Genomic DNA, 26331 nt, shown 5'->3' with positions numbered 1-26331 from the left:
AATGTAATGAAGTAGGAGGCTGATTTGGGAAAGCTCCCCCTATCCTCCCATCCATGTAAAGAAACCCTCTTTTCCTTCTCAAAAAAAAAAAAATGTCATGATGTAGACTGCATACTTTCCTGCATTATGTTAGGAGATAATCTAACAACCACTGAGCTTAGTGAGTTCTTCTCTTTGACAAATAGTATTTTATATGATTGAACTATCCCAAAGAAGAGTTCAACATGTGTTGCTGTAGCAAGGATGAGTTACTTGTGATTTTTCTTCCTGTTGAGAATAACAAGGAAGGAAAGGGATAGGAGAGGAATGTGGAAACTGGCAGCAATTGTGTACAATTTTTTTTCTCATAGCTTGACCTCACCTGGATTAATTTTGCAGAGAAAGCCTCTCCATGTTGGAAAGTCAAATTTTCAATAGACATCCCTCTGTGTCAGAAAAATCCAAGTCTCTCTACTAACAAATAATTGCTGAGTACCTACTGTGTGTCAGGCACTAGAAGTAAAACATGAGCAAAACATACAAGATCTTTGACCTTAGAAGGTTTATTGTCCAACAGAAAGGGAAAAAATCAACAATTACAAAAAACCAATTCAACCAGTTATAAAATTCCAATGGTGCAAACATTTTCAACTTGGAAAGACTGCATTCATCTTTTGAGGATTCAGTTGGATCATGGTACAGTGCTGGGTAGGAATAGACAGAGCCACCGATTATCTAGCTACAGATGCATCTGGAATAAGCAAAACAAAAGAGGTGAGTTAGTGTCTCCTCTAAAGGAGGAGTCTAAAGGCTAATACTAACAGGAGCAAATTTAGCAGGGATGATGAGTATTTCTTTTCCTAATGTTGTTTTTCAAGTTGCAGTTACAATTACGTATTTTTGGTATGCAAAGAAAAGACGGTATCAGACAATATAAGAATTTATAGGAAAGAACTGCTGGGACTAATGCCAAAAAGAGCAACTAAAGCCCAGGAAACAGGAAATGTTAAGTAATCGAGATCAGGGCCACCTGTCCTGAAACTAGACTGGTTCAGGTGCCAAGGCCTGGCCCTGCTTTTCAACATGAGGCTGAAGATGTGTTTCAAGTAAGAGGGTGAAGCAGCACCACACACACACACACGCACGCACACACGCACGCACGCACGCACACACACACCACACACAATCACTCTTCCCTTTTTTTTGCACAAATCACTAGGGAGGGGACAAGGCTGTGAAACTTCGTGTTTGAGGTCTGTTTTGTCATAACTTCTAAAACCTGCCCATCCTTTAGGAAGACAGAAAAAGGAACACTCACTTTTTGCAAGGACTGCAGTTCAGGAGGTAAATCACATCCTATGTAAACACATTTATAATACTATATTCCAAAAGAGCCCTAAAAGAGGGTTCCTGTTTAAAAAGAAAAGGAAAGAAAATGAAAAGAAAGAAGAGAAAAAAAGGATGGCTGCAAATGACACAAAAGCACCCGAGGTTAAAGTAAGAAAAAGGGATCTGCACATGCCCATGCCCATGCCCAGATACTCTGGTATGTGTCATCATGATTGCTTGTAAGAGAAGGCAATGCAAAGACAAGGCCTGTGAGTCAGGAGGCCCCAGGCCCAAGGTAATATGACAATGTCCCTATGATGTAGAGGCTGGGGGCTCAGTCTATTCTGCAGGGATTCTCCCATTGTATTTCTTCTTGGGCTCAGGCCTCAAGTCCAGAGTGACCCAAGACACAGAGAGCTCAGGCCAAGCTAACTGGACAAGACTTACACAGCAGTTATTTTATGGTGATATTTTCCTCTGAAACCCTCTCTTCTCAATGGCTTACATCATGAAAGCTTACTTGGATGAGAACATGAGGGTTTCCCACCACAATCAGCAAAGCTTTGGTTCTGGTGATTGCAACATTGAATCTTTTTGAGCTGGCCAAGAACCCCAAAAAATTCCTATTATCTTGAAGACTACTTTCACTTGATCGTACCTAAAAATTTCAATAAGTAAATAAATAAATAAAAACAACTGAAAAAAATAATTTTATAGATTTTTGTTGGCAAGGGAAGAAGTTCTCAATATATGAAACAGTTTAGAAATGCCATGAATCATTGTAATGTCATTTTGAGAGAAACAACAGCAAAAACAAAACTATATAACTGATTTATATATACACCAAGAGAAAAATGTCCAGGAAGAAACATCCCAAAATGCTAGCAGTTACTCGACTTGGCAGGGTTAGTGATGACTTTTGTTTTCCTCTTATCAGAAATTTTAAACTTGCACGCAATTAACATCTGCTATGAGTTTTATAGAAAGAACTTACAAGGTCCACTGCTGGTATTTAACTTTCTTCCCCTTTGATTTCTAGCTCTTTCCGTCTCTATGGAAAGAGGCTAGTTGCCTTTTCTAACAACATTGTACCTCCTTCTCTAGTACATTTACCACCTTTTCCTGAATCCCCTTCCCCTTCCCTTTATTCTGAACTTTATTAAAAATAAAACTTCTGTAATTTCTGCTTTAGGAGTCTCCATACTGCTACTGAAATAAGCCCAAACTACTTTTCTGGGTTACTGTTAAGTCTCTGATTTGTGTAGTTGAATGTAATGAGAACACAATCAATAAAACTCAAAATGACTTCAAAACCCTGCATTTATCTCTATGAAAAACAGGATTGCATACAGTTGAAATGATGATAGCCATATATTCTTGTCCTTGAAACTCCTCTACTGATCCAACTTTTATATCCATCAGATCAATGCTTCGCAAAAGAATTCTGATTTTCTCCACCTTTAGAACATGAAAAAAACAAAACAAAACCAAAAGACATTACAGATAATGTCTTTAACAATTATGCCATATTATTTAATAATTCTATACCACACTTCATCAAATCTAAAATGTTATTTATTGTAATACAAATCCTAATTTCGGATATGTTACTTTGAAGAGGAAAGCGTCAATGCATATCAAGATAGTAAGATCTCATGGGAAAAAATATTTCATCCACCCAAGTCCAAAGCAATGATAGAGGAGTTACAAGTTATAAAGAAGAAAACAAGAAGCATCCCTGCCTAAAGCTGAGGTAACTATCTCCATAGCCCAGTAGGGATCTGGACAGAGGAAAGGGGGAGCTGAAGCCACAGTCTGCTAGGTTCAGAAATAAAAGTAATTATTATGGCCAGAAATGCAGATCCAGAAGATCTTGGAGCAGAGACCCGAGCTAGGTTCATGCACAGGAGGAGAGGAAGGGATGGTGAGAGGCAGAAGAGACTGAGTTTCTGTTGTTTCTGCTGCTGACGGTGGTCATGGAGTCACTTGTTTTCCTGTGGCAGTTTCCACAGGTTCCACACTAAAAACAAGCCTATTGTTTCTGGCTAACATTTTTTGAAGTAAAAGTACAAAATTATGACCTGAAGCCATGTCATGACAGTGGTTGCTTCTACGGAGGAAAGGAGGTGAATGGGATTGAGGAGGGGTATGAAGGTAACTTAAAATTCACCTGAAATGTTCCGATTATATTAAACTGACCTTTGAAAGCGAAATCAATTCAACAAAAACTTGTAAATAACCTACCATGAAAAAGGCATTATTCTCTCATTACTAACACTTTTTGATTTTCCACACGCCTCTGAGTTCATTCCAATTCAACAATTTAACCCGATGCATATTTTCTAAGCAGGTACTGTGGGTCAGGGTCTGTGCTATATGCTGGGGACACAATGGAGAATGAGACAGATATGCAGAGACGTATAAGGAAACAGACATAATGGGATGGAATAAGTGTTAGGACAGAAGGAGCACAAAAGAGCAGGGCCAAACAGAAGAACCGGGTCAGGAAAAAATGGAAGCCTAGACTGAGATCTGAAGGAACTGTCCATCCATCCAACAAATGCCTCCTATATTCCAGATCTTTGCTCTTGGTGCTGTGGCCATACAAGTGACCAAGACAAAATCCCTGCTCTCGCTGAGATTACATTCTGGATGGGGGAGTCAGACAATAAAGAACGAAACATGGGCACAGCCAGGTTTTCTAATTCACCGAATGTGTGGCTGTGGCCAAGCCCCTGACCATCTCTAAGCCTCATCTTGGGCTCCAACATGGACACCATTGTATCCCCATCACAGCACAGCATCTTATACATAGCAGGTATTTAATAAACATCATATCAATAATCTGTAAGTTGAGAGCAGTAATACTGCTGACCTCACAGGGTTCTTAAAGTGCCTGGAAGACATATCTCTAACCAAAAGCTGAGAGAAACGTACTCCACAGGTTGCAGAGAGATAAAAATGCTAAAAACATCAACAAGCCCTCTCTTAATTTCCTCCACATGGCCGCTTTCATCTTGTGCAGGAGGCTCTTTCTTCACTACCCCATAGAAGAAACCTTGGACAGGTCCCAAAACTTAGCCCGTTAGATAAAATAAACGACTTCTGATCACTTTTAGCCTCTACCTCGGTCTCAGCCAAGTAATCAGACGTCAACCTTCAGTAAAACTTAAGCTACCCCCACTTCCGGTTCAGTGATGGGGAACCTTTCAGAAGGGACAGGAGTTTGGGTGATTTGTATTCCCCCTCTTTATGTTTCTCTCCTCTTCCACCACCATCCTGTTCCACAGCTCCCTTGTGCTGCAGTCTCTTTCTCACTTCTCCAGGTTTAGAGCTGGGCTAAGGTAGAAGTGGAGAGGAGAGAAGAGGTGATGGAAGAGAAAGGTCCTGTTGGACTAGTCCCTATGGTGGGGACTGGCCCTGGTGCTCCTGCACCTGGCAAACAAGCAAAGATTTTGCTCCCCTGAGGCCTCTGTGGGTCTGTAGAGATTCCCTCATTGAGACCATGTGTCTCAGAACCACCGGCGTAGGCGAACACCCTGCCCCAGCCAGCCCCTGGCTTCTGTTGCTAATGGCCTCCCTCTGCTTCTTTCTGGCGAGGTCAATGTATCCCTGGCAGGATGCACTCTTGGAGAGGTTTCCCTTGTCTTGAGGTCCTCTGGAAACCAGTCTACTCCCTCATAAGCAGCAAAAACATGGCTTTCACCTTTGTTTTGATGCCAGCTAGGTAGCTTCCAGCTACTGCCTTTTACCAACAGTTTTCACAGGCAAGGGTCAAATACCATTTCCTTTGCTGCTCACACTCCAGGGACAAATATAAAGCCTGATAGAGGTACTTTCACAAGACTGGAGGTGAGGGGAATAAATTCCTGGGGTTGGGGCGGGGAAATGCACTGCACACTAACCACCCTGTCCAAAGAAATTCTCTCCCTTCACCTCTGCCAGTGCAATCCTCGATATCTTACAGTGGTTGAATGGGTAAGACTGGATAAACAAGCTATAAGACACCTGCCCATTTGAGCATCCTACAGAGGTGGAGGAGAACCTCACTGTAGAACAGAAGGATACTTGCCTCTCATTGACTTGCTCTTGACCTTTTGGCCTTAACCAAAACTGGCTGGCCCATTTTAACAGCCTGTTACATGAAGCAGAGGAAGTGATTATAAAAGGCACTCCAGACAGTCTGATCCCAAGGCCTGAAGAGAGGAACACAGAGTGGCTGGGGGGAAATCTAGAGTGCTGGGTAGACACCAGATAATGAAGGGCTGGGTAATCATATGAAGGAGCTGGAGCCCCCTCCTGCAGCAAGGGGAAGCCAATAAAGACTTTTTCGTGGAAAAGGAAGAGCGAGATAGGCATTTTCAAAATATCACTTGGATTTCTGGTCAGAGATTAGAGGAGATGAAATGGGAGGCACGAAGACCAGTGAGGAGGCTACTACAGATGAGACACAAAGTGGGCTGAGATCAGGTTGTGTAGATGGAGACGAAGGGAATATTTGAGAGCAACTCAGGAGGCAGAATGTGCAGAACTCAATGACTGACTGGATATGGGGGTGGGTGCGATACACAGATCTGAGTCCTGAGCACGTGAGGTTGGGCGACTGAGGGAGCAGGTCATAGAAAGAAATGCGTGCCATCTGAATTTCAGTTCCCTGTTTTCCTGACTTACAGGTCCATGGTTGCCCTTTTTAATTCACTAGCACTTTCGATCCCATCATCCTCTTAACACTTTGTTAAACTCTCAATCTTGGCTCACTGTATTTCACTCATTAATAATCTCTGAGGGTCTATTAAGTGCTAGATAATATGGTATGTGTTGGGATAGACAAGTGAATATGGCAGAGTCCCACTACTCAACAAAAACCACAGTTTAGTGAGAAAACATTAAAAGATAAGCACATAAGGATCAGCAAAGATTTCAGAATTTTATGTGAGTCTTAAAGCATGGGGAGATGGAAGCATGGCAAAACAGGGCAATACTGTTTAAAGCCAGCTCCCTTCCTAGGTTTTCTCACTATGTGAGGCAGTTTACATAAGCTAGTGTCAGTTGGATTTCTGTCATGTGCAGTTGAAAGCCTCTCAGTTAAAACAATATCCAACCCCTTCCCTAAATGAGCTAGGCATACAGGTAACACAGGAAAGTCTTAGTGGGAAGAAGGGGGATCAAGGCCAGCGTATGAGGGCAGACTATGACAGAGCGGGGTAGGAAGGCAAACCCAAGCAGGAGTTTCTGGCCTGTGCATGAATCAGGTAGCAGACTGGTGGGTTTGAGAGTGTCCTAGTTTGCTAATGCTGCAGAATGCAAAACACCAGAGATGGATAGGCTTTTATAAAACGGGGGTTTATTTCACTACACAGTTACAGTCTTAAGGCCACAAAACGTCCAAGGTAACACACCAGCAATCGGGTACTTTCACCGGAGGATGGCCAATGGCCTCCGGAAAACCTCTGCTAGCTAGGAAGGCAGCTGGCGTCTGCTCCAAAGCTCCGGCCTCAAAACGGATTTCTCCCAGGACGTTCCTCTCTAGCAAGCTTGCGCCTCTTCAAAACATCACTCCCAGCTGCACTCTCTTTCCTCTCTTTGAGTCAGCTCATTTATATAGCTCCACCGATCAAGGCCCACCCTGAATGGGCGGGGCCACACCTCCATGGGAACATCTCATCAGAATCATCTCCCACAGCTGGGTGGGGCACATTCCAAGCAAATCCAACCAGCACCAAAAACATCTGTCCCACAAGACCACAAAGATAATGGCATTTGGGGGACACAATACATTCAAACCGGCACAGAGAGCTTGACCACATAGATAAATATCAAGGTCATGAAAGTTAAGGAAAGGCTAAGGAATTGTTCCATATGCAAAGAGGCTAGACAAATACGACAACTCGGTGAAATGCATGATCCTGAATCAGATCCTTAGCTATAAAACATGTTCTGGTCCAAATTAAAGGAGTTCTCTGGGTGAAAGGTATATAAGAATTCATGTGACTTTTCTGTAGGATTGAAACTCTGAAATAAAAATAAGTTGTCTCATGGACTATGGTTAATAGTACAAGATGGTTCCTTCATGAATTTTAACAAATGTACAACACTAATAAAAGGTGTTAATAATAGGGTGGTATATGGGAAAAGCAACATTTAATGAAAACTATGGATGATAGTTAATAGTACTATTTTAATAATCCTTTGTCAAGTGTAACAAAGGTAACTACTATAACAATAAAAAGTTCTATTATCAATTGTAACAAATGTTCTACACCAACGGAAGTTGTTGTTGGTAGGGTGATGTATGGGAATCTTTTATTTTATGCATGATTGTTCTGTAAACCCACACCTTGTCAAATAAAAAATAGTTGTCAGGGAAATGCAGGTAAAAACCCCAATGAGAAAGCATCTCACACCAATAAGAATGGCTGCCATTAAACAAACAGGAAACAATAAACGTTGGAGAGGATGTGGGAAATTGAAACTCTTATTCATTGCTGGTGGGAATGTATAATAGTTCAGCCACTGTGGAAGACACTTTGGTGGTTTCTCAGAAAACTAGATATTGAATTACCCTACAACCCAGCAATTCCACTTTTTGGTATATACCCAGAAGTTTGAAAGCAGTGACATGAAGACATTTGTATACCAATGTTCATAGCAGCATTGTTCACAATTTCTAAGAGATGGAAACAATCCAAGTGTCCTTCAACAGACGAGTGGATAAACAAAATGTGGTATATATATACGATGGAATACTAACTATGTAGCAGTAAGAAGGAACAAGGTCCTGAAACATATGCCAACCTGGATGAACCTTGAAGATATAATGCTAAGTGAAATAAGTCAGACACAAAAGGAGAGATATTGTATATTACCACGTCTATGAACTCCATGAACAATGTAAAATGAACGTCTTACAATGTAGAATATTGGGGACCTAATGATAAACAGAAGCTAGTGAGGGGGAATAATAATCTAATATGTTCAGATACGTAAATGATGGTGAATTCAAAGGTATGGGAATGGATAGGGGTGATGATTGTTTGTTAATGGGATTGTAAGTATCAGAGCAGTACTGAAGGCAAATAGGATTCAAAGGGGTTATTTAAAGGTATATATCCCACAGATCAGTACTACAAATATAGATAGGTGCTTGCATGATATACTTCTAAGGTATGACACTAGTACAGAATGTTGACAACAGAAAGGTATATGGGAAAAATCTACCTATGGCATACTAAGGACTATAATTAATAGGAATACCATACTAGTATCACACAAATACTAGGGACAAATAATTAAGGGATGAAAAGAGCTATGAGGTGTTTTGGGTCATGAGAATTGTTTAAAATGGAGAGTGATGAGGATTGTACAATTCAGTGACGATAATGTGAGATATGGATAGGATTATTGTGGACATACCACATGCTATGTGAACTTAGGAACCCCCTACTTTATAAGTCAAGCCCTTGATCTTGAGGCTTGCTCTAGAGAAGCTTATGGTTGTAAAGGGAAGGATAAGCCCACCTATATTTATGCCTAGGAGTCACCTCCAGACAACCTCTTTTGTTGCTCAAATGTGGACTTTTTCTCTAAGCCCAACTCTGCAAATAAATTCATCACCCTCCCCCTGACGTGAGACAGGTTCCCTCAGACAAATGAGTCTCCCTGGCAGCATGGGACACATATTCCAGGAATGAGCCTCACCCAGGCATTGAGGGGTTAAGAATGCCTTTTTTGACCAAAAGGGGGGAAATAAAGGTAACAAAATAAGGTTTCAGTGGCTAAGAGAATTCAAACAGAGTCAAGAGGCTGTACTGGAGGTTACTCCTATGCAAGCTTCAGCTAGATTTGCCAAATGGCCACAGTATGATAAGCCCAAGTCAACAGTAGTCACAAAAACCCTAAAGAATACTCAGGTCCCTACTGGAGATTCTATAAAAGTGTCACTAAGTTTATTCTTCAGAAACTTAAATCCTACAGAGAACTCTTATGCAAGCTAAGTCTCAAAATCCAGAGGCAATAGCCTCTTCAAGAACTTTAGCTAGATGTGTCCCCTTTTCCCATAATGTCAGCACCCATTTTCTTTTTTTTTTTTTTTTAATTCAGTTTTATTGAAATATATTCACAAACCATACAGTCATCCATGGTATACAATCAACTGTTCACAGTATGATCATATAGTTATGCGTTCATCACCACAATCTATTTCTGAACATTTTCCTTACATCAGAAAGAATCAGAATAAGAATAAAAAATAAAAGTGAAAAGAGAATACCCAAACCATCCCCCCATCCCACCCTATTTGTCATTTAGTTTTTACTCCCATTTTTCTACTGATTTTTTTTCAATTTTTTAACTTTGTTTATCAAAAAATTAAAAACAAACAGGCAAACAACAACCAAAAAAACCCCACATTTCAAACAAAGCAATGGATTAAGGAAAACAAATAACCTAAAATAACTACTTTGCTTCCAATATGTTCCTACCATACCCCAAGAAAATTAATAAACCATGTCCAAACAGAGGAGTAAGAAAAACAAATAATCTAAAATAACTACATTGCTTCCAACATGTTCCTACCATACCCCAAGAAAATTAACAACCCCTAAGAAAACAAAGGAATAAGAGAAAAGAAAAAAAAAAACCTAAAATAACTCTATTGCTTCCAACATGATCTTACTATATCCAAGAAAGTTTACAAACCATAATCATTCCTGAGCATTCCCATAACATTGAGATTACCCTCCATAGTTTATCTGTTCTTATTAGATTATCATTCCCCCTCCACTAATTGGTATCTCTAGGTCCCCTACATTCTACAGTATAAAACATTGTACATTTTTCACAGAATTCACATTAGTGGTAACATACAATATCTCTCTTTTTGTGCCTGGCTTATTTTGCTCAGCATTATGTCTTTTTTTTTTTTTTTTTTTTAATCTTCATTTTATTGAGATATATTCATATACCACGCAGTCATACAAAACAAATCGTACTTTCGATTGTTCACAGTACCATTACATAGTTGTACATTCATCACCCAAATCAATCCCTGACACCTTCATTAGCACACACACAAGAATAACAAGAATAATAATTAGAGTGAAAAAGAGCAATTGAAGTAAAAAAGAACACTGGGTACCTTTGTCTGTTTGTTTCCTTCCCCTATTTTTCTACTCATCCATCCATAAACTAGACAAAGTGGAGTGTGGTCCTTATGGCTTTCCCAATCCCCTTGTCACCCCTCATAAGCTACATTTTTATACAACTGTCTTCGAGATTCATGGGTTCTGGGTTGTAGTTTGATAGTTTCAGGTATCCACCACCAGCTACCCCCAATTCTTTAGAACCTAAAAAGGGTTGTCTAAAGTGTGCGTAAGAGTGCCCACCAGAGTGACCTCTCAGCTCCTTTTGGATTCTCTCTGCCACTGAAGCTTATTTCATTTCCTTTCACATCCCCCTTTTGGTCAAGAAGATGTTCTCCGTCCCACGATGCCAGGTCTACATTCCTCCCCGGGAGTCATATTCCACGTTGCCAGGGAGATTCACTCCCCTGGGTGTCTGATCCCATGTAGGGGGGAGGGCAGTGATTTCACCTTTCAAGTTGGCTTAGCTAGAGAGACAGGGCCACATCTGAGCAACAAAGAGGCATTCGGGAGGAGGCTCTTAGGCACAACCATAGGGAGGCCTAGCCTCTCCTTTGCAGCAACCGTCTTCCCAAGGGTAAAACCTGTGGTAGAGGGCTCAACCCATCAAACCACCAGTCCCCTATGTCTGTGGTCATGTTAGCAACCGTGGAGGTGGGGTAGGCGAATACCCCTGCATTCTCCACAGGCTCCTCAAGGGGGCACTGCATCTTTTTTTTTTCCTTGTTTTTTTTAACTTTCCCTTCTTTTTTAAATCAACTGTATGAAAAAAAAGTTAAAAAGAAAACAAACATACAATAAAAGAACATTTTAAAGAGACCATAACAAGGGAGTAAGAAAAAGACAACTAACCTAAGATAACTGCTTAACTTCCAACATGTTCCTACTTTACCCCAAGAAAGTTACCTAATATAGCAACATTTCTGTGAACTTGCTCCTACTATATCCATCAGAAATTAACAGACCATAGTCATTCCTGGGCATCCCCAGAACGTTAAATAGCTTATCTGTTCTTCTTGGATTATTGTTCCCCCTTCCTTAATTGCTCTCTATTGCTAGTTCCCCTACATTCTACATTATAAGCCATTTGTTTTATATTTTTCAAAGTTCACATTAGTGGTAGCATATAATATTTCTCTTTTTGTGCCTGGCTTATTTCGCTTAGCATTATGTCTTCAAGGTTCATCCATGTTGTCATATGTTTCACGAGATCGTTCCTTCTTACTGCCGCGTAGTATTCCATCGTGGGTATATACCACATTTTATTTATCCACTCATCTGTTGAAGGACATTTGGGTTGTTTCCATCTCTTGGCAATTGTGAATAATGCTGCTATGAACATTGGCGTGCAGATATCTGTTCGTGTCACTGCTTTCCGATCTTCCGGGTATATACCGAGAAGTGCAATTGCTGGATCGAATGGTAACTCTATATCTAGTTTTCTAAGGAACTGCCAGACTGACTTCCAGAGTGGCTGAACCATTATACAGTCCCACCAACAGTGAATAAGAGTTCCAATTTCTCCACATCCCCTCCAGCATTTGTAGTTTCCTGTTTGTTTAATGGCAGCCATTATAACCGGTGTTAGATGGTATCTCATTGTGGTCTTAATTTGCATCTCTCTAATAGCTAGTGAAGCTGAACATTTTTTCATGTGTTTCTTGGTCATTTGTATTTCCTCTTCAGAGAACTGTCTTTTCATATCTTTTGCCCATTTTATAATTGGGCCGACTGTACTATTGTCATTGAGTTGTAGGATTTCTTTATATATGCAAGATATCAGTCTTTTGTCAGATACATGGTTTCCAAAAATTTTTTCCCATTGAGTTGGCTGCCTCTTTACCTTTTTGAGAAATTCCTTTGAGGTGCAGAAACTTCTAAGCTTGAGGAGTTCCCATTTATCTATTTTCTCTTTTGTTGCTTGTGGTTTGGGTGTAAAGTCTAGGAAGTGGCCGCCTATTACAAGGTCTTGAAGATGTTTTCCTACATTATCTTCTAGGAGTTTTATGGTACTTTCTTTTATATTGAGATCTTTGGTCCATTTTGAGTTAATTTTTGTGTAGGGGGTGAGGTAGGGGTCCTCTTTCATTCTTTTGGATATGGATATCCAACTCTCCCAGCCCCATTTGTTGAAAAGACCATTATGACTCAGTTCAGTGACTTTGGGGGCCTTATCAAAGATCAGTCGGCCATAGATCTGAGGGTCTATCTCCGAATTCTCAATTCGATTCCATTGATCTATATGTCTATCTTTGTGCTAGTACCATGCTGTTTTGGCAACTGTGGCTTTATAATAAGCTTCAAAGTCAGGGAGTGTAAGTCCTCCCACTTCGTTTTTCTTTTTTAGAGTGTCTTTAGCAATTCGAGGCATCTTCCCTTTCCAAATAAATTTGATAACTAGCTTTTCCAAGTCTGCTAAGTAGGTTGTTGGAATTTTGATTGGGATTGCATTGAATCTGTAGATGAGTTTGGGTAGAATTGACATCTTAATGACATTTAGTCTTCCTATCCATGAACATGGAATATTTTTCCATCTTTTAAGGTCCCCTTCTATTTCTTTTAGTAGAGTTATGTAGTTTTCTTTGTATAGGTCTTTTACATCTTTGGTTAAGTTTATTCCTAGGTACTTGATTTTTTTAGTTGCTATTGAAAATGGTATCTTTTTCTTGAGTGTCTCTTCAGTTTGTTCATTTCTAGCATATAGAAACATTACTGACTTATGTGCATTAACCTTGTATCCCGCTACTTTGCTAAATTTGTTTATTAGCTCTAGTAGCTGTATCGTCGATTTCTCAGGGTTTTCTAGATATAAGATCATATCATCTGCAAACAATGACAGTTTTACTTCTTCTTTTCCAATTTGGATGCCTTTTATTTCTTTGTCTTGCCGGATTGCCCTGGCTAGCACTTCCAGCACAATGTTGAATAACAGTGGTGACAGCGGGCATCCTTGTCTTGTTCCTGATCTTAGAGGGAAGGCTTTCAGTCTCTCACCATTGAGTACTATGCTGGCTGTGGGTTTTTCATATATGCTCTTTATCATGTTGAGGAAGTTTCCTTCAATTCCTACCTTTTGAAGTGTTTTTATCAAAAAGGGATGTTGGATTTTGTCAAATGCTTTTTCAGCATCTATTGAGATGATCAATTGATTTTTCCCTTTTGACTTGTTAATGTGTTGTAATACATTGATTGATTTTCTTATATTGAACCATCCTTGCATGCCTGGAATGAACCCCACTTGGTCATGGTGTATGATTTTTTTAATGTGTCTTTGGATTCGATTTGCAAGTATTTTGTTGAGGATTTTTGCATCTATATTCATTAGGGAGATTGGCCGGTAGTTTTCCTTTTTAGTAACATCTTTGCCTGGTTTTGGTATTAGATTGATGTTAGCTTCATAAAATGAGTTAGGTAGTGTTCCATTTTCTTCAATGTTTTGAAAGAGTTTGAGTAAGATTGGTGTCAGTTCTTTCTGGAAAGTTTGGTAGAATTCCCCTGTGAAGCCATCTGGCCCTGGGCATTTATTTGTGGGAAGATTTTTGATGACTGATTGGATCTCTTTGCTTGTGATGGGTTGGTTGAGGTCTTCTATTTCTTCTCTGTTCAGTCTAGGTTGTTCATATGTTTCCAGGAAATTGTCCATTTCCTCTACATTATCCAGTTTGTTCCCATACAGTTGTTCATAGTATCCTCTTATAATTTTTTTAATTTCTTCAGGATCTGCAGTTATGTCACCTTTTTCATTCATTATTTTGTTTATATGGGTCTTCTCTCTTTTTGATTTTGTCAGTCTAGCTAGGGGCTTGTCAATCTTGTTGATCTTCTCAAAGAACCAACTTTTGGTGATATTTATCCTCTCTATTGTTTTTTTGTTCTCTATGTCATTTATTTCTGCTTTAATCCTTGTTATTTCTTTTCTTGTACTTGGTTTAGGATTGGTTTGCTGTTCATTTTCTAGCTTCTTCAGTTGATCCATTAGTTCTTTGATTTTGGCTCTTTCTTCCTTTTTAATATATGTGTTTAGTGCTATAAATTTCCCCCTTAGCACTGCTTTTGCTGCATCCCATAGGTTTTGGTATGTTGTGTTCTCATTTTCATTCGTCTCTATATATTTCGCAATTTCTCTTGCTATTTCTTCTTTAACCCACTGATTGTTTAGGAGTGTGTTGTTTAACCTCCAGGTATTTGTGAATTTTCTAAGTCTCTGATGATTATTGACTTCTAATTGTATTCCATTGTGGTCAGAGAATGTGCTTTGAATAATTTCAATCTTTTTAAATTTATTGAGGCTTGTTTTATGTCCCAGCATATGATCTATTCTGGAGAAAGTTCCACGAGCACTAGAAAAGTGTGTGTATCCTGGTGATTTGGGATGTAATGTCCTGTATATGTCTGTTAAATCTAATTCATTTATCAGATTGTTTAGGTTTTCAGTTTCCTTATTGGTCTTCTGTCTGGTTGATCTATCTATAGGAGAGAGTGATGTGTTGAAGTCTCCCACAATTATTGTGGAAACATCAATTGCTTCCTTTAGTTTTGCCAGTGTTTCTCTCATGTATTTTGTGGCACCTTGGTTGGGTGCATAGACATTTACGATTGTTATTTCTTCTTGCTGAATTGCCCCTTTTATTAGTACGTAGTGGCCTTCTTTGTCTCTCAAAACATCCCTGCATTTGAAGTCTATTTTATCTGAGATTAATATTGCTACACCTGCTTTCTTTTGGCTGTAGCTTGCATGAAATATTTTTTTCCATCCTTTCACTTTCAGTTTCTTTGTGTCCCTGTGTCTAAGATGAGTCTCTTGTATGCAACATATTGATGGTTCATTTTTTTTGATCCATTCTGCGAATCTATATCTTTTAATTGGGGAGTTTAATCCATTTACATTCAACGTTATAACCGTGAAGGCATTTCTTGAATCAGCCATCTTATCCTTTGGTTTATGTTTGTCATATTTTTCCCCTCTGCCTATTAATATCCTTTATTGTACCCATACCGAATCTCTTTAGTACTGAACCTTTCTCCAAGTCTCTCTGTCCTTTCTTTGTTTCTCTGTCTGTAGGGCTCCCTTGAGTATCTCCAGTAGGGCAGGTCTCTTGTTAGCAAATTCTCTCAGCATTTGTTTGTCTGTGAAAAATTTAAGCTCTCCCTCAAATTTGAAGGAGAGCTTTGCTGGATAAAGTATTCTTGGCTTTAAATTTTTCTCACTCAGAATTTTAAATATATCGTGCCACTGCCTTCTTGCCTCCATGGTGGCTGCTGAGTAGTCACTACTTAGTCTTATGCTGTTTCCTTTGTATGTGGTGAATTGCTTTTCTCTTGCTGCTTTCAGAACTTGCTCCTTCTCTTCTGTGTTTGATAGTGTGATCAGTATATGTCTCAGAGTGGGTTTATTTGGATTTATTCTATTTGGAGTTCGCTGAGCATTTATGATTTGTGTATTTATGTTGTTTAGAAGATTTGGGAAGTTTTCCCCAACAATTTCTTTGAATACTCTTCCTAGACCTTTACCCTTTTCTTCCCCTTCTGGGACACCAATGAGTCTTATATTCGGACGTTTCATATTATCTATCATATCCCTGAGGTCCATTTCGATTTTTTCAATTTTTTTCCCCATTCTTTCTTTTATGCTTTCATTTTCCATTCTGTCATCTTCGAGGTCACTGATTCGTTGTTCAACTTCCTCTAGTCTTGTACTATGAGTGTCCAGAATCTTTTTAATTTGGTCAACAGTTTCTTTAATTTCCATAAGATCATCCATTTTTTTATTTAGTCTTGCAATGTCTTCTTTATGCTCTTCTAGGGTCTTCTTGATTTCCTTTATCTCCCGTACTATGGTCTCATTGTTCATCTTTAGTTCTTTGAGTAGCTGCTCTAGGTGCTGTGTCTCTTCTGGTCTTTTGATTTGGGTGCTTGGACTTGGGTTATCCATATCGTCTGGTTTTTTCATATGCTTTATAATTTTCTGTTGTTTTTGGCCTCGTGGCATTTGCTGAACTTGATAGGGTTCTTTTAGGATTTGTAGACCAACTGAAGTCCTTATCTCTAATTTATCAGATCTACAGCTTCGTGGAGTACACTTTCTCTAACTAACCAGCAGGTGGCGTCCACGAGCCACCTATTCTCCACAAGCCAGTTCTCCCCTGCTTAGCCTTTGTGGTGAGTGGGGGAGTGAGTCTTGTGGGGTCCAATTGGTGTACCAAGCTTGCGTGTGTAGTTGGTGTTGCCTGCCCTGTATATGGGGCGTGTTTCTGGGCAGTCAGGGGGGGGGGTGGCTCTAACAATCAAATCTCCCTGGTGATCCTAGAGTTTTAAAGCTGCTGCAATAGTCTAATCCTTCAGTTTAGTCCTGCCACAGTTTGTCTCTGCCACTGACCCACAAGTCCTTGGTATTGGCGTATGGCTCCTGAGACTTGCAAGTGGGCCCCTCTTCCAGGCCGTGCACCCCGGGTCCTCTGTTGAGGGATGACTGTGCTATGTCACAGGTGAGTGCCGTCCCCCCAGGGCAGTTCTGGGCTGCTGGGCTGTGTAGGGAGGCTCCCAGTCTGCTGAAATGATGGCTGAATGGGGCTTTGTTAATTCACACTGCTCCACCTTCCCAACTCTGGGACAATCAGCTGAGGTTGCAGGGAAGGCTAATGTCCACGCCCAGTTTTGTGGTGTGTGCCTGTTATTTGAAGCACTTCCGTCACACTGGGTTGTCTGGGGCAGTTCTGGGCTATGGGGCTGGCGATGGGCAGGAGTGTTTCCTGTCCACCAGGATGATGGCTGTGAGCAGACACCCGCCTTTTCTTGGGAAGTTGTGGTGTTTAGTGAATTTTCTCAGCCACTGGATTATTGCGTTTTGTCTCAGAGCTCTCCTAGTTCTGCTCTTGACTTGACCTGCCCAAATAGCAAGTCTTTGAAGCTTTCTGTATTGGGCTTCTTAGAGTAATTGTTTTAGAAAAAGAAAAAAGGATTAAAAAAAAAAAAAAAAAAAAAAAACGGGCCCTCCTCAGAGATCTAATGGGTTATTGAAATGCTAAGAGACAAAGCAACCAGGGCCATTAAGGAAAGGTCCACAGGGCAGAGAGATCAGCTTTTCTTCGGGATTTGCATATGCGCCTCAGGGCCCTTCCCCTTTCTATGTTCACCAGAACTCCAAAAATCCTCCGCTTTTATTTTGGAGTTTTTCGTGTTGTTTTTTTTTCTATGCCTGTCTCCTCTCTGCTGGGCTGGCTGCTCTCAGATTCTCTGGTGTCTGGTCTCAGTCTATCTATGGTAGGAGTTTGAATCAGTAGAATGAGTTTCCGATAAGGGCTGCCACTGCAGTTCTCCCTTCTCCTTCCCGGAGCTGACAGCCCCTCCTCCCCCATGACTGAGCCTGGCAGGGAGGGGCGCGGGTCCCCTGGCCGCAAAAACTTACAGATTTCGCTGATCTCAGCAGTTCCACGTTTTCATGAGTGTTGTATGAAGTATGCCCAAAGTCAGATTGCTCTGTGGTGTCCAGTCCACGCAGTTCCTGGCTTTCTACCTACTTTCCTGGAGGAGTAACTAAAACATACAGCTCACCAGTCTGCCATCTTGCCCCGCCTCCCGGAAGCTGTCAGCACCCATTTTCAACATGAAAAATTTGGTGTGGTCACTGCCTAGACATCCCTGAAGATCGGCAAAGTGATTAAATTAGAGGAAGGGGTAGCAACAGACAAGATGGAATTTAACAAAGGATTATGGATACTGAATCAATATATATAGTTTTTTCTTCTTAGTTACTAGGGTATTAGAATAGCTATAAGGAAACAATTGAAATGGTTGGAATGGTAACTCAAAGCATCCTTTGAAATTTGTTCTATAGCTACTTGTTAAATTGTACTTTGAAAGTTATCGCCTTTTTGTATATATATTTCACAATAAGGAAATAACTGAAACTATAGTACTGTAACTTATAACATTTTTGGAAATTTCCTATATAACTACTTGTTAAAGTATACTTTGTCAATTATTACTTTTGCCCGTATGTTATATTTCAGAATAAGAAAATAACTGAGACTGTGGAAATGTTACCCATAACATTCTTTGAAATTTGCTAACAACTTGTTAAAATACACTTGGAAAGTTATCTCCTTTATGTATATATATTACATTCTGCAATAAAAAATATGATTAATAAAAAAATAGAAAAAACAGTTATCTCTGTGGGGAAAAAGTAAGGCAGCTTATACACACACACCCACAAGTCTCTAAAAGCATATCGTATTTCATTAAAAGTAGGTGTCTCAGGATTGTGGAATTTTGTTTAAAATGAATTATATTTTCTAACTTTGACATAATGAAGAAAACATTATTTGTATGACACAATACTTTTATAAAGCTTTTAAAAAATAAACCAAATCTCCATATGTCTGCAAAAATTTTCCCATAGGATGGCATCCTTAGGAAAGGCAACTCTGAACTCAGCCTGTCCAGAATCAAACCCAGCAGCTAGCAGAGTACCTGGCACTTATTCAGTACAAGGTAGCCACTCTAATTCTCTCCCACTGTGACTGTCCAGCTCCATCTAAGTTCCACCGCATGTTTCATGAGGTTGTGCCTCTCCACATGCTGTCCCTTGTGCCTGAAAAGTATTACTAATCTTTCAATTTTTGGTTCCAGTATCACCTCTTCCAAGAAGTCTTCCCTGAGTCTCCTGGTCAGAATGCTGTTGGGTTCTAAGTCTCCCTAAAGGTACTTTCTACCCAGTACCATTGCTTCTGAGTTCCCCAAAGCTGGTCTTTGTGCCTGTTGACTATGCAGACCCAGGGACACAGTCCATTATCTGGCACATGGCAAGTATCCGATATTATTTTTAATGAATAAGTCATTTTTAAAACAGTGCTTTCAACCTGCCTTCCAGACTCGACCTGTATTCCTGAATCTGGCCCTTCCAAGAGCCAATTCTATAATTACTCCCTTCTTAATCTCTCATTCATTCCGCAAATATTTATTGCCTGCTACTCTGTGCTAGGTGTTGGCAATAGGCACAGGACCAGACCTTTTAAGCCTTACAGTCTATTAGGAAGATGCACAGAACTCATCTGTCAATTCAAATATGGGTTCTACAGGAACACAAAGAAAGTTCTGAAGAATGATAACTGGTCTGGGAAGGAATTAGAAAGATAAATTTCCAGAAACATTACTTGATAGGTGAAAATAATACATTTAAGAGTGATATCTAGTCTGGCTATTCTTTTCAAAACACTTTCATCCAACTGCAAGCTGGAAGTGGCCTACTGCAAGCTGTTCCAAGAATGTGAAAAGCAAAGGGAAGGAGGCAGCCCTCTGAAGATAAAATACAAGATTAACATGTAATGGTTCTCAGCAGAGACCTCTAGTCTCTGAGGGTAGTGAGCTTGGGCTCTGGCTTGACCGAAGGCAACAAAATCATTAAGCACAGAAAGTATCACACAATAGGGAGGTGGTCTTGGCATGGACTCCTAATCAGAGAAGCATCAGGAAGATGAGTTACAGCTTCTACCCTCCCCTTAGTACTCCTGGGGGAAGCATCTGCTGCCCATCATGGATGTCGATGTGTTCCTACTTGAGATGAACACATGGACTCATACACTTCCATAGTTAGCTCATCCCCTCCCTTCCCTTTGTTGGTCCACCTGATAGTCATGGTTCTCATGTTAAAGTAGAAAAGCATGATTCTGATCTCTACACTGAATCTGAATCTGTGTGAGTAAACATCACCAATACAATCAAGTCAGAATGCAGAGCAGACCGAGGTTCTTGGCCTTTAAAGTGAAGGCCATACGCGAGTTTCTCTATGGAAGTGCAAATGGCATTTTTTTTTCCAGCAGGTCATTTATTCATTGTGCATGACTGTCCCATGCATTTCAGGATGTTTAGTGCCCCTGTCCCTGCCTACTAAATGCCAAAAGTGCTCCTTGGTTTTGTATGTATGGACAACCTGATGGACCCATCTATTTCCAAATGCTCCCCAAAAGCATGGGATCACCTCAGGTTTACAGTCCCTGCTCTGGGAAGTGGCACATTCACCAAGGTAATACCATCTTGCAGTGAGCCACTGGGCCAGCCTTCTAGGTAACCTTCCAACCTTGAGGAGTAACAACGCAGGCTTCACAATACGCACCTTATCCATTACTGTCATCTTCAATACATTGAAAGGTATGTCAATGATGGTTTAAACCAAATATGAGGTGGGTTTCTGGATTTTGTTTGTTTTACCCCAGAGGCTTAGAATATTTTCTACCATAAGTTAGTTTCAACTGAAAAGAGTTTTGATAATGTTTATGATCTACAGAAAAGGAGTAAGAGAAGCAAGGAGGAGGGATGGATTGGGCACTTTGAGAAATGCTAAAATATGGAAAATTAATTTGAGAAACAATGAGACATAAGACCCAAATAAGTGATGGTCTTGAATGTATTTAAACTCAGAGTCTCTCAGAGCCTATACTGGTGCATATGAAGAAAAACTATTGGATAATTATTCTACAGCTTACATTGTACAGAGCAAATATTTTGGTACTCATTAATCTGGCTTAGTAGCGTGGCATATGGTCATAAAACATAATGGTTAAGAGACAGGACTCTGACTTTGAATTCTGTTTCCAACTCTAACTGGCTGTATGATGCTGTATTAGTCAGGGTTCTCTAGGGAAACAAAATCAACTGGAGATATCTGTAAATATGAGATTTATGAAAGTGTCTCACACTATATGATGATACTGTAAACAACATTGTACACTGTGGATGACTGTATGATATTTGAATATATCCTTATACAATTGTAGGGAAAAAAATAAACAGAGGGACACAAGTGCCAGAGAGAATTTGGAGAGAGAGATGTCTGCATTCACCGTTGGTGGGGAAGCAGAATGGTGTAGACCCTCTGGAGGACAGTGTGGTAGTTCCACAAGAAGTTAGGTATGTGGGTGTCACAAGGTCCTGCAACCCTACCATGGGGTACATGCTTGGAAGATCTGACAGCAGGGACATGAATGGACATTTGCACACTGGTGTTTATGGTGGTAGTATTCACGACTTGCAATGGATGGAGTAGTCTAGGTGTACACTGACTGATGAACAGAACGGTGAACTGTGGTGTATGCATACAATGGAATACTGAGCAGCTGCAAGAAGGAATGAAGCTGTGAGACATGCAACTAGGTGAATGGATCTTGAGTAGAGCATTTTAAGTGAAGCACGCCAGAAACGAGAGGACAAACATTGTAATGCCTCACTAATACGGACTAACAACAATGTGTAAACTCTGAGAACTGGGTCTTAGGGCACACTTTATCAGGGGAATGCTTACTGTAATGGTCCCTAGATTGTAAGCTCTTATAGGAGTCACATCTGTTCCTGAGATGTAACGGTTATCTCTAAATCCTGAGATGCTGAGCTCCTTTGTGTATAACCTTGTCAATCTCTGGAACTTTGGGTATCTGTGTGACATCCAAGACTTGGAACTAGAGCTTGGCAGCTATGAATATTACCCCATAAGGCAACTGTTGAGAGAGCTGAAAAAGAGTTCAGCCTTCAATTAGAGATATGAACTAAGCGGATATGGTTAGAATTAAGGCAAATCAGGCTCAAAGGTAAAGGACGATACTGACTGGGTTTTAAAACTACAACTTTTGTGCAAGACCAAGGGAGGAGATATTTATTTGGTGCAGTATCTATATTTTCTGTAGCACACTAGATAATTTAACCTGTATGATCAGTTTGTTTGAACACCGTAGGTGCATGGAGCTGTGAAAGGAAAGTGGGGCTTGATGAGTTTGTACAGGCTGGGGTAAAATCCCAATACATCCCAGAGTGATATGGGCAGAGAGTAAAAGTGTATTTGCGGGGCCCCCTGAGGAACTGGGGAGAAATGGGGAAATGTTGGACTTCCCCTCCTGGGTCGTTGCAGATTTTACCGCAAACCTTGAGGACTGCCAATTTAGTGGACCAAGCCCTTGATCTGAGGGCTGTCCCTTGTGAGGCTACTTGCTGCAAGGGAGAAGCTAAGCCTACTTATAATTATGCCTCAGAATCCCCCCCCCCCCCAGAGAGCGTCTGTGTTGCTCAGATGTAGCCCCCCCCTCTCTAAGGTCACTTGTCAGATGAACTCACTACCCACCCCCCTACGTGGGACATGACACCTAGGGGCGTAAATCCCCCTGACAACCCAGGAAACGATTCCTGGGGATGAGTGTGAACTCAGCACTGTGGGACAGAGAGGATCTTCTTGACCAAAAGAGGGAAGAGAGGTGAAACAAAATAAGGTTCCAGTGGCTGAGAGATTTCAAATGGAGTAAAGAGGTAACTCTGGAGGGTATTCTTATGTGCTATACAGATATCAACTTTTAGTTTTTAGTTGTGTTGGAATGGCTAGAGGGAAATACCTGAAGCTGTTGAACTGCAACCAAGTGAACCTGATTCTTGAAGACGATCATATAACTTTGTAGCTTGCACAGTGTGACTGTGTGATTGTGAAAACCTCATGGCTTGCACTCCCTTTATTCAGTGTATGGACAGATGAGTGGAAAAATGGGGACAAAAATTAGATGAAGAATAGGGTGCGATGCAGGGAATGGAAAGATCTAGGTGTTCTTTTTTGCTTTTATTTTTATCTTGGAGTAAGGAAAAGGTTCAAAAATTGATTCTGGTGATGAACGCACAAATGTATGATGGTGCTGTGAATAATCGATTGTACACTGTGGATGATTTAGGGTGGGTGAATTATATCTCAATAAAACTGTATTAAAAGAGGAAATGAAAAATGGGGGGAAGGAGGGAAAGGGGTTGTTTTGGAAACTCATTTTAATTTTTCTTTTATTTTTTGGAGTAATGAAAATGTTCAAAGGTTGTGGCAATGAATGCACAACTATATGACGATACTGTGAACAACTGATTGCACACTTTTTGAGTTAAATCCAGCTGATTGAATTCTCTCATTGTGGAAGACACTCCCTTTGTTGATGTGATCAGCCACAGATGCAATCAATTGACTGATGATTTAATAACCAGTTAATAAACCAGCCACAAATTTCCTTGCAGTAATGGTTAGGCTAGTGCTTGCTTGACCAGACATCTGGGCACCATTACCTGGCCAAGTTGATGATTGAACCTAAACTTCACAGATGCTTAGCAAAATACTTTCATTTCTTAAAGCTTTATAATCTCCTCTTTATAAATAAGAGAACTATGTACCTAATGCATAGAGAAAATCTGTAGAGTAAAATAATATAATGTCTTTTGCAGCCTTAGTATTAATTCATGGCATAGTAACATGTACTTGGTCTTAGAACCTGGGGTCCAGGGGCTCTTAATGCCCTATAATCAAATGGAAGAGCACCACAGGTGAACAATTTTCCCATCCAAAATAACAATAGTGACCCCTTTGAGAAACACTGTTTTTTCACATAAAATTAGCTTACTTCTGTCACCCATAGCACTCTATGAATGGCCAAAGACACAGGGTTGCAATGACACCATAAAATGAGGTTCTCAGTAAAGCAGCTCCATACCTGCTTCCGGTAGGGGGTGATCACACCAATATCACTCACTGACACCTCACCTGTGACACACTTGGTAAGAAGGCAGCAATAGCGCATGACTTGGACAGCTTCTGCTGGATTGAACCATGAGGTGCTCCTTCCTTCAAGCATTTCACTGCCCTATATTAAGGAGAAGAGAAACAAGAATGGAGCATAAATTACTAGAACTTCATTCACTCAATAAGTGTTTATTAAGGGCCCATCTATAAGGAACTGGGTTAGGTACGAGGAATACAACAATATATAAGAAAGAAAAGAGCCTACTCGCATCGATTTCACACCACAGCAGGGAAGATCGCCATTAACTACATAATTAATAACAACTGTACTAAGTGCTACAGAGGAGAAAGACAGGTATTACAGGAGTACATAATTTGGAGACGTGACAGTATCAGAATGGAAGTGGTGGGGTGGTGAGGGAGGGATTCCTTTATGAAAGGGATAGGAGCTGACTTTGAAAAGTAAGTAGGGATTCAACTGCAAAGATGGTAGAAGAATAGGGTTAATGATTTTGGGAACAGCATGCACACACTCCCTAATGTGGAAAGGCTCACGGCACATTAAGAAAAGTAAAAGAAGGCTAATGTGGCTAAAAATCTCAGAAAGCAAGGGCAAGAATAGAAATGATGACACTGCGGAGATAGGCAGGAATCACTCTGTTTCAGTCTATGTAGGCAGCAATGGGGACTATCACAGGCCAGTCGATCCCTACCCACTGACTCATCAGTCCCTTCTCTCCATCTCAAGAAATTTGCTCTATTTCAGCCATCTCCTTGTCAACAGCTATACCATTCAATCTCTCGAATCAGTGCTATCAGAAGAGAAAACATGCTATAATATTTCTCATCTTGAGAAAACCATCTCTTAATTATTAGTGGAATGGAAAATTATAGTAGGGCTTCTCAACTGATGAGAAAAAAATCATTAAATAGTAACTGATAAAACTGTCAAAATCAAGAAAAAAGCTAAAGTGGAAATAATAAATTAATAAGAGCAAAGATTAAAGAATAAGATTAAATAAATACAGAGTGAGCTGAATCATATCATTACAACAGAGATTCTTACATTGGATTAAATAAAAATCCAGATTTGATGAAAAACAGAGATCTAAACATTCAAGGAGTTCAGTGATCCCCAAGTAGGATAAATACAGAGTTTCACACTCAGAAACATCATAGTCAAAATGTCCAAAGACAAATAGAAAATCTAGAAAGTAGCAAGAGAAAAAAAAAAAACTCATCACATACAAGGGAAGCCCAAGAAGATTAACTCCTAAATTCTCATCAGAAACAATGGAGGAGAGAAGGCAGTGGGACAACATATTCGAAGTACTGAAAGCAAGTGACTCCAGACTCCAAATTTGAAGGCACACAGAAAAACAAAGAATGTTGGTAAGGGTAATTACATAGGTAATTTCAAAAGAGTATAATTGCATACATGTTCTTTCTACACTTTACAGATTTTAAATGCGATGCATAAAACAATATGCATATAATTGTATTGTTAGCAATTAACATACAATATGTAATATCTTTGGCAAAGACAGCATAAAGTGTGTGTGGGTGTGGGGGGGGGGGGTTGGGAACAAAGTTGCATTTGAAAAAGGAAATGACACCAGATGGTAATTCAAATTCACAGGAACAAAATGAAGAGAACCAGAAAGGGTATATAAGAAGGTCAATATAACAAACTATAAAAATATACTTGCTCTCTTTTCTTTTCTTAGCTGCTTTAAAATTTAAGATTATATAAAGTAATAATTATAACAATGTATTGTGGGTTTATACCATATATAAATCTAATATGTATATATATATAGATTTAACATGGGAAAGACTGGAACTATAAAGAAGTCATGTTTATATAATTCACTGGAATTAATCTGATGAATTAATTATAAATCTGAAGTAGATACTAATAAGATGTATTTTGTAAGTACTAGAGCAAATCACTAAGAAAATAAGTCAAAATATACTTAAAATTTAGTAAGAAGAAGGCAATAAAGGAAAACTAGAGGAACAAAAAGTACACGAGACACCTAGAAAACAAAAAGCAAAATGTCATATGTAAATCCAACTATATCAATGACATTAAATATGTACGGAATAAACAATTCAATCAAAAGGCAGAGATTGTCAGCTTGGATAAAAACATAAGACCCAACTACATGTTATCTACAGAAGACATGCTTTATATTTAAAGATACAAATAGGTTAGAAGTAAAAGGATGGAAAAGATATACCATGTAAACAACAACCACATAAGAACTGGAGTGGTTATACTAATAACAAGACAAAATAGATGATAAAACAAAAACAGTGATGAGAGATGAAGTGGGACATTTCACAATGGTA

At 39.8% G+C, this 26331-nt stretch overlaps 1 protein-coding gene across 1 annotated transcript in view; it reads right to left on the bottom strand.

Annotated features, from left to right (window-relative positions):
• Positions 1-219: 219 nt before the first annotated feature.
• LOC119522469 (RNA helicase Mov10l1-like) overlaps positions 220-26331 on the bottom strand; it is a 165104-nt gene continuing 138992 nt past the window's right edge. The window contains 6 exon segments of the mRNA XM_037820922.1: positions 220-267; positions 1298-1347; positions 1350-1389; positions 1829-1966; positions 2659-2766; positions 23948-24097. Coding sequence (XP_037676850.1) covers positions 220-267; positions 1298-1347; positions 1350-1389; positions 1829-1966; positions 2659-2766; positions 23948-24097 — 534 coding nt within the window.

Source organism: Choloepus didactylus, chromosome X, assembly GCF_015220235.1.
Source record: "Choloepus didactylus isolate mChoDid1 chromosome X, mChoDid1.pri, whole genome shotgun sequence".
Lineage (NCBI taxonomy): Eukaryota > Metazoa > Chordata > Mammalia > Pilosa > Megalonychidae > Choloepus > Choloepus didactylus.
This window is presented reverse-complemented; position numbering and strand designations above follow the sequence as displayed.